The 10098-nt window shown below is 37.8% G+C and overlaps 1 protein-coding gene across 1 annotated transcript; it reads right to left on the bottom strand.

The window, feature by feature from the left end:
* Positions 1-521: 521 nt before the first annotated feature.
* On the bottom strand, positions 522-1719 carry LOC141632656 (uncharacterized). Its single transcript, XM_074445181.1, has 2 exons — positions 955-1719; positions 522-656 (listed from the first exon to the last, which is right to left on the bottom strand). The coding sequence occupies exons 1-2, from the start codon at positions 1717-1719 to the stop codon at positions 522-524; spliced, it is 900 nt and encodes a 299-aa protein (XP_074301282.1).
* Between the last annotated feature and the right edge of the window lie 8379 nt (positions 1720-10098).

Here is a 10098-nt window from a genome sequence, read left to right on the forward strand (position 1 = left end):
CAATCATCATCTGAACTCCTATGAAAATACAAAGAACACAACAAGTAGTTGTCAGCGCATGAACAAAGACCGTATATAGAGTTTCAGAAATTAAATTCATAAACAGATTGTGTGGACTATTATTTATAGATAGAATGTACTAGAAACAGCACAGCGAGTTGTCGTCGGCGCATGAGCACAGACCGTATATACGGTTCCAGAAATTAAAGTCATAAACAGAATCATATGGCCCCTTACTTATAGACACAATGTAATAGAATATATTTATTTAGATAGCATACCTGATTCTCGACGTCAGGTACAAAAGGATTAGGGTAGTTACGCTTATCATTTTTAGCCAATTGTTTGAAATTATTGCAAAGCTTTTTAGGCTTCTCTGCTTTGGCAATGCATTGTTGCTTTGTCGATATCATTCTCTTCCCATTACCCTTGTTCTTTGCCTGACGAGGCGGTAGAATCCTCACCTCAGTTGAGGAACTGCATCCAAGAAGCATTTCCAACTTCTGCTCTTTTGTCATTGACTATGCTGGTGGATTGAGTTTGACCCTAAATTGCTTCAGTGTGTCAGCAAAATCAGTTATCTGGTTGTTAGGCATAGTTCTCAGCACACTGAAGTTGAGTAAAACTCTGACCATAACCTGCACATCTCCAGCTTCCTTACATCAGTGGCATCAAAGTCGTCAAGTAACTCACCATGTGAACCATAAAGAGGGATCTTTTGTGCATTCTTTGTCCAGCACATAAGAATGTACTTATCTTTTTTTTTTTTTTGCAAGAAAAGCAAGCCTATATTATTCATCCATTAATTGAATAAAAGAGGCTAATCTTACAAAGATAACCGACAACACTTCCAAATATATATTTCTATCTAAAGGACTCTAGGATTTCATCCTCATACGAAGAGTGAAATGCATATAATAATCTTATACTAACTAAGTATTGGACACGTCGTACAATATAGTCCTCATTATGTTCAACATCTCGAAAAATACGGGAATTCCGTTCTTCCCAGAAGCTATAGGTTAATGCAGTAAGACAGCTTGATATCCACTGAGCTTTCCAATGGCGCCTATTCCTTCGACCAGCTAACCAATGCAGTTCCCTTTTCAAGCAATCAGTTCGCCCCCTTATCTTCAGCCAATGCAATAATCTGTGCCAAATTGATGCAACAAACTGACAACGGAAAAACAAGTGTTGATGAGACTCATTATCAGCTTTGCACAGAATGCAGCGGTTAACTATATACAAGCCCCTATGATTCAAGTTGTCCATGGTAGCTAACTTATGTTGCATAGCCAAGACTACCAGGACATTATGCTTAGGAAGAGCAACCTTGTTCCAAACAGTCTTTTCCCAACTGATTTTATGATCATGATCTCTCAGTTGTTCATAGATTAGGCTGAGTTGCAGCTTCCCACCTGCAACACAACTTTTCAGCAAGGCACGAACATGATCAACACCACCAGTCTTTGCTAATAAAATATTCCTGACCTTCAGAATGCTTCTCCAACTCTTAGAATGAAAGTTTTTTGGTTGCAATGTCCAAAAGCTTCCATTCTTAATGTTATAGGTATGATTCCAGAGGACCCAAGAGCTATCCGCATAAGTCTCAATAGCCCAAATCCACTTACACAGTAAACATTTATTCCAAGCCAAGACTTCCTTAATATTAAACCCTCCCTCCACATGAGGTTTACAACAAGAACTCCAGCTTTTCATTATAAGTTTGCGTTGACCCTCCTCAGTATCTCATAGAAATTAACTGCAAAATTTGGTAACCAGTTTAATTACACCCTTAGGGATCAGTAGAGTGGAACACCAGAATTGTTCCAGACCAAAGATCACAGTATTTATCGAACTGAGTTTTCCAGCATATGATAACTTATAATTGGCCCAATGATGAAGAGCTTTTTGGATATTATTCAACAGATCAGCAAACATCTCTTTATTAAGTCTTCCTTCATTTAGGGGCACACCCAAGTACCTGAATGGGAACTCTCCTTGCACAAATTTTGTCTCCTCAAGTATAGCTTCCTGAACTCCTGCAGAAACTCCTCCCATATATATGTTAGTTTTATCAGGATTTGCATACAACCCAGATAACTGTGCAAACTCTTCCAAAGTTTGAGTAGCAGCCTTGACTAAAGGGACATCTCTACGAACAAAGAGCATTAAATCATCTGCAAAGTTAAGATGATTTAATCCCAGTCTTCCACACTTAGGATGATAAGATACATGTGGCTTAGAATGCATACATCTGAGTAACCTGGACAGAATCTCCATGCTCATTACAAATAGGAAAGGAGATAAAGGATCTCCTTGCCTCAACCCACACTCTCTTTTAAAGAAACCAACTGTATCACCATTGATTTTTAAACTAAACCAACTAGAAGTGATACAGTCCATAATCCACTTCTGAAATTGGGGGGGAAAGTTGAAGTGTTTCAACATCTGTTGTATAAAATTCCATTGCAAGGAATCAAAAGCCTTCCTGATATCAACTTTGATCATGCATCTTGCTGAAACCCCTTGTTGCCCATAACCTTTAACCAGAGATTGAGTGAGCATAATGTTTTCAAATATGCTTCTGCCAGCTACAAAAGCCCCTTGCTCCTTTCAAATAATCTCAGGCAACACTACTTTTAACCTGTCACATAAAATTTTACTTATTGTTTTGTAGAGAACAGTACAACAAGCAATGGGTCTATAATCCATGACAGTGGTAACCACTGGCTTTTTGGGATTAAAGCAAGTAGAGTAGTGTTGGCTTGCTTAGGCATTGTCCCCTTCTTGAAAAATTCTTGTACAACTGAACAAAAATCAGACTTGATGATATTCCAATTAGTCTTAAAGAATTGGGCAGAGAAACCATCCTGACCAGGACTCTTATGGGACCCCATAGAAAAAAGAGCTTTCCTGATATCCCCTTCAGTAACTTCCTTACACAAAGGACCCCAATCATGGTCCTGAAGAGTATGTCCCTCAAGACTGACAGAATCAAAATCAGCAATGTCTTTTTTCTGACCAAGAAGCCACTGGTAATATTCAACAAAAGCAGCATTAACCTCAGACAGTCCCTCCCTCTGAACACCATGAATGTCCTGAATTCTCCCAATAAGGCTCTGATGTTTCCTAGCAGCAATTCGAGAAAAGAAATAACTGTTAGGTGCATCATTGAACTTAACATCTTTAATTTTAGCACGTTGTTGCAAGGAGCTTCTTTCAGTTTTCCTAATAGTGAGATAATTGTGCAGTAAGAGCTTCTCTTGCCCAATAAGATCAGAATCAAGGGGTTTCTTCTGAAGTTCCAGTTGACAATCCTCAAGACACTTTTTAGCATCCAAAACCCTCTTAGATAACCCAGAATAGTTTTTCTTATGCAGAGCAATAAGATTTTTCCTGACATTCTTTAATTTTGCAAAGAGCTTGAACATTTGGTTCCCTTTAACAGTGAAGTCCCAAGCCTGTTGAACAACTGATTTATAATTATTGTGCTCTTCCAATCAATTGAGGTAACTAAACTTCCTTTTTATAACATGCCCATCAAGAATATTAACCAATATGGGTGAGTGATCAGATATCCCAGCATGGAGAATCTGAACATGGGTGGAAGGATAATAAACTAACCAGGAAGGATTAGTTAAGACCCTGTCCAATCTAGACCAAACTCTATCATGAGACTCTATTTTGTTAGTCCAGGTATGCTCACATCCAAAACTGTTAAGATCATCCAAGGTGCAATCCAATAAACATTTTTTGAAGGCAAGAATTTCAGAAACTGAGGGTGGATTTGGCCCAATTCTTTCACCCATTTCCCTTACAATGTTAAAATCTCCCAGAACAATCCACTGAGTAACAGAACCAGCTATACCTCTGAGTTCATCCCATAACCTTTCTCTTTGGTTAGCATCATTACTGGCATAAATGAAGGTAACATAAACCTTTGCTTGAGAGATATGATGTAAAAGCTCAAGATGAATCAGTTGATCATGAATTTGAGAAGAGAGAACAGTAAACTTCCTATAATCCCAGAAAACCCATATTCTCCCATTGTAATGATGAGAATAGTTATTCATAATAGAATATAAAGGAAAAGTCGTAGATATAGCAGCAAAATTATTGAATTTAACCCTAGTTTCCAAGAGTCCTAAAATTTCCACTTTATTCTTAGTCAGATAGCTCCTAACCTCCATCTGCTTTATTGGGTCATTAAGACCTCTTATATTCCAAGAGGAGATAATCATTTCCCTGGGTCTGGTGGGTCCTCTGCCTAAGGGACCACCAAATGAGTATCACCAATATTATTGCCTGTGTGCAGAACAGAGAAGCGGTTGCTCACAAGAATCCCAGTCTCTTCACTGTCAGAATTATCAGTCCCTGCAGCAGACAGATTAATAACCTCAACAACAACAGTGTCTTGCTGACCTAGCACATTGCATTCTTGACCCTCCTCTTTATCATCAGGTGGAGAACTAACTACCACAACAACAGGAGAGGAGCCTAGTCCAGGACATTCTGAGCTCGTCCCTGAGGTGTTAGTAGTGAGTACCTCCCCTGACTTAGGAGGAATATGGCCTAGCATATGGCTTCCTGAGTCCTGACTATCTGTGTTGTGAGGAGTATTAATCTGAACAGGCCTAAACTCCTGAACCACCTTCTTCTTATTTTCAGCAAGTTTTTGATTAATCGTATGGAACTTGCATTTCTCTTGGACATGACCCAATTTCCTGCAGCAATGACAGTAATAGGGTAGCCATTCATAGATAACCCTTTGCTCTACTTTCCCATGATATGGAGAAGAAAGTGTGACTGAAGTAGGCAATGATCCAGCCACATCAACCTCAACCAAGACCCTTGCAAAAGAGAGCTTTGATTTAAAAGTAGTAGGTAAATCAGCAAAGAGAGGTTTGCCTACCACACTTGCCAGCTTACTGAGCACCTTTTCTGACCACATAAAAGGATCCAAATCCGGGAATAAACCCCAAGCAGGGACAATGGATACATTATCCATTTCTTTAGAAAAAGTGGGTGACCACTGCTTTAGAATAAGGGTACCAGAACCCATAGTCCATGGCCCTCCCTTTAATATCTCATTCATGTCATCCTCACAGAAAAACCTGAAACTGTACCATCCCTTCCTATAGTACTGGACAACTGGACGTGTAACATTGTTCCAATTTTTCTGAACAAATTCATCGACTTGTTGTATCTTTGGTTTAGATCCCAGGAAATTACCCATTAGAGTGTTCTTCCAAAATTTTGAATGTACTTATCATGCAAAGTGTTGACTTGTTTCCCCGAGCAAACCCAAATAATGTGTCTGCAAATAATACCCTTTCTATTAAACAACTTACAAGAACATTCTATATCGTTAGTTGTAGAATTGAACACTATTTGTAAGGTCTAATGTATTCTAGCGTCAGCTACACCAATGACCTCTATACTGTTGATAGGTAGTGTGAAGCCATCAACACTATGGGAACACGTAGAGGCAGTAGCTTCTTGTTGAAAATCTTTGAAAATAGCATGGGTATAAACCTTGAACGCATGAGCTTCCAAGTGTAGAGATGTAGCTAATTGTGGTAAAGTATAATCAATGTCTCGATCACGTTGCTTTTGAGTATGGCGCTGTTGATCCAAGGCGCTTTGAAACCACATCCAAAACTCAAAAAATGTACCATGTATATTTTCAAACGCTTGAAAAAGCTATTCTGGCACTTCGATCGCCTAGTTGTTCGGAGAAGACATCCCATATGAGTATCACGATAATAAGCCGGGATCCATCTCCTTCGTTTTTTATACATGTATGACAGCCATGAATTGGCTTGCAAGTTATGTTCACCAATTACCTCAGACCACTTAGATTCAAATTCTAAGGGTTCCAAGTCAGATTCCAGAACTACAACACTCAAACAACTCACAAAATCAGTCTCTTTTGATATTGTACTTCCAATCTTATCAGTGACATTTTGCATGATATGCCAGATGCAATATCTATGCATAGTCTTCTTGAAAACTTTGGGTACAGCCTTCTTTATTCCTGGACAATGGTCAGTGATTATACATTGCGGCTCTCGCTGACCCATAGCATCTAAGAACTTCTCAAAAACCCACTTAAACGAATCTTCATCCTCATGAAACAACAATGCAGTAGCAAAAGTCACTGATCTTTTGGGGTGGTCTACCCTAGTAAAAGGAGTGAATATCATAGAATATTTATTTGTACCATAAGTTGGATCAAAAGTGACAAAATCACCAAAGGAATAGTAGTTTTGACGTGCCTGTGCATCACACCAAAATACACGAACCAAACATTTGAAAGAATCCACTTCATAAGCAAAGTAGAAACCTGGATTGGTTTCAGATAGGTCCTCAAAATGATTAATAAACAATTGAGCATCCATATCTCCTATGAAACATTTTGATATCCCTTCCAAAGCTCTTAAAATTAATCAATTGAGCACCAACATTCTCGTAGCCATCTGCATGTTCCTTAGAGTATCTATATGCCAATGTTGGGCCTAAATTAACCTTTGAATGATCAATAATTGCCTTTTTATGAAAAAGATGAAGGTGTCTCTTTTTTCTTTGAAATTCTTGATTTGTTAGTGAACAAAGACGGTGATTATGCCATTCACGAAACTGAGCAACAACATAAACATTCTTGATAAGGCGAAATTCAAGCATAGCATCACAACCAATCCTAGTTAGTTTATTGTTCTTGATATCAAACAGCTTTATAAGTGTCCACTACACTACACTATCATGAATAACAGCCTTCCTCTTCTTACCATCTCTAAACCCTTCACGGTTACAAACAACAAGTTTATAAAAGATAGCACCATTCTTTATTTGGGAGGACTTCCTAGTTTCAAAACCACATGCTTCTGCATAAACATTATAAAACTGATAGCGTTTTCCAATTTTATGAAAATCTGACCAAGTTGAGGTTTAGACTGAATTGCGAAATTCCTTGTCCATAATTTAGTACCACCAGGTGTGGAATCCAAAAAAGGTTGATGTTCATGATAACGAACAGAAGGTTGTTCAATGCGTGGAGTAAAAGTAATTTCAAGAAAATGATTATCATTAGACGTAGGTGCAGAAGGACTTTCAATGCGTGGAATACAAGTAATTTGAGACACACTAGTATCGTTAGAGGTAGGTCCAGAAGAAGGTATACAACTATCAGCATCTGGAAAGGAATATAATATGAGAAGCATTAAAACAGATAACGGGTATTAATTAAACATTAGGGGACCAAGACTAATGACAAAATTTGTTATTGTAATAGCTGTGATATTGTATTGAATATGGTGTGATGTTATATTGGATATGTGTTGATATTGTAATACTTCGAAAGTAATATCAAGATCTGCAAACGAATATAGTATGAGAATGCATAAAAACACCTGATAACAGGTGTAAATTAAACAATAGGTTAGAATGACGGCAAATTCATAAGAAAATTGAAAATATAGTTAACAAAAACCGTATGAAAATTGAAAATTCGTACGGTATACCAATAAAACGTATGAAAACTGAAAATCTAGAAAAATTCATAAGAAACGGAGTAAGAGGACAAGTAATTGCAAATATATGTAGCAAAAACAACAATTAAATAAAAATAAAGCTTGAAATTGCGAAGGTAGACATAAATTCATAACAAAGCAGTAAATATCAAGAGTAATTCCGAATATTGTAGATACCCAGTATTTGTTGAATCCCCAACAATTATCAGACTACAACATGCTTAGGAATCGCTACGTTTAATCGAGAGTTTGTATAACTATACGTCGGAAAACTCAAAATGATTTTGAAAACAAAACATTTTCAAAATTTTTCAAAAGTACCTGTATTGTTTTATGCACAACGACAGGGTCACAATGACACTAACTAGAGTCAAAACCGACACCGGACCAAAAACCGACTCAAAATTTAAATCCCGAGTCAAACACAAAAAATAAACATCACAAAGCTTCCATGTTAAGTATACCCGGTATACTTGAATGGTAAAGTGCAACAATCATGACATCCAAAACCTAGGATAAAACAAATCATGATTTCAAATGCGTGATAGTGACAAGACAGCTCGAAGAGCCGCCAAATGGCTCGCGTCTCTTCGAGTAGCCCATGCGGCCATGTCGCTCAAAACGCACACAACCACACAATCCTCTATAAATACCCCTCAAATGCCACCATTTAAAGGTACGCGAGTGTCCGCCTTCATTTCTCCCTTAAAATTCTAGACTCGACTTCTCAAGTCACAAACCGACACGTATTTTCGACCTACCGATCGAAAATACAAGCCATATACATTGTTTGGTACCGTCATCGTGCATTAAATTACTTGACCACCCATTTCTTCCAACTACACAATCAATAAACAAAACAACACTCTTTACATTGCTAAAACGGTTTTCAACCGAGTTTTTCGACCTAACAAGTTTTTACACTTCCGTTGATTTCTCGCCAACGACCTAACATGTAAGTATGAGGGTATAATCAATCCTCTTTTTTCATGTCTGTTTATCTTTTTTATGACCTTATCATGCTAAAACATGCATAACATGTATAAATTACGGATCGAATAAGCCAAAACCAAGTTTTGACCTGAAACAGAAGCCCCTAGTCACAACTAGGTGGCTCGCGCCTTAATGGGCTGTCCAGGTCAGAACTCAAACGTGTCTGAGTTCATTCTTTCCATTTTCATTTCATTTTTACCCGTTTTAAATCATTTTTATGATGAATATTTTTTAACCATAAATTATGTTCACCCTTGGTTCCTCATACCATGACGGTTTAATCCGTATTTCGGTGATAATATTTGGTTAATCACATTTTAAATAGCACTTTAAAACCTTTTATTCATTTGTTTACATTTTTCCAAAACAACCATATTAGTCATACATGCATAATCATCCTTGGTTCCACATACCATGTCGGTTTAAATCCGAGTACGATGATGAATATTAACTAATTACAAAACAATGAACTTAACACAATTAGTTCATAATAAACATTTTTCAAAACTAATTATGTCAAGCTTGCAAAACCAAACCCGACATCGAATATTGTCAATACAATGATGACTATTCAAGTCCCGTTCTTCACATTGGCACAATAGCGGTCTAAACAACCTTTTCAACGGGTTCAAATACCCTTTTACAAACCATTACATAAACGTTTTCAACAACCAGGAGACACCCCTTTTGGTCGTCTACTACCTCGCGCCTAAACAGGCCCACTAATTTCCAGTTTTCAAACCTGGACAGGTCCCCTTGCATTTCCCTAAGGCCCGCGCCTCAATAGGCTGCCTGATGCAGTTCCTGCTTCCTTTCTAGCACTTGTCTAGGACGATCCTGACTTCGTTTAACTCGAATATAGGACGGATCAGATTGACAAAGTCCGCATTTTACTTGGTATTTGCAAAATGCCTTTCTAAGACAAATGGATCACGTTATGCACCATAAACCTAACTCGGTAAATGGATGTTTAATTTCCGCCTTGCATTTAAATAAACACTAAATCCAAATCGACATCAATTACTTGATAAATGGATAACAACCGAAATAGTAAACTTCACAAGTTAGGTTTAAACTTGTCGATGCGCATTCATGCATTTACCCGTTTTATCAATTTTTGCATTCAAACAACCAAGATCGATCAGTAGAGGTCGCTACCGCGAGTGGGAATGGGTGTCCGATTAAAGGGCTTCCCAATACGTACCTTCACCTCTTACACAGAAACTTTGGATAGTGGACGACCTTATCCAGGGCGAACGAGAGTCATTCTAGAGATAGGATGCTAAAGAGGGACGACTCCTTATCTTTATTTTTTTTTGGTGAAATGTGAAAATTATATTAATAATTAAGATAAAGTCATACATTCACCAATAGACACAAACATAGTAACCCTACTATAAACTGCTAACCATCTAACAAATTACATCCAAGGAGACCAACTCATACATTGATACTTAGAAGTCCACTTCCATTGCTGACCTCTACTTTGCACTATTTGTTGCACTGAATTAACAACACTTACAGGAGAAGGGAGGTAACAGTCCACCCTGCACACATTGCGGACCCTCCACAG

The sequence above is a fragment of the Silene latifolia genome, chromosome Y (assembly GCF_048544455.1).
Source record: "Silene latifolia isolate original U9 population chromosome Y, ASM4854445v1, whole genome shotgun sequence".
Lineage (NCBI taxonomy): Eukaryota > Viridiplantae > Streptophyta > Magnoliopsida > Caryophyllales > Caryophyllaceae > Silene > Silene latifolia.

What these genes read in the sequence shown, in the direction of transcription:
- LOC141632656 (XM_074445181.1), bottom strand. Translation starts at nt 1,719, where the DNA reads ATGAAAAGCTGGAGTTCTTGTTGTAAACCTCATGTGGAGGGAGGGTTT. An exon ending in AACATAATGAGGACTATATT is followed by an intron (nt 657 to 954) that starts GTACGACGTGTC and finishes CACTGATGTAAG; the next exon opens with GAAGCTGGAGATGTGCAGGT.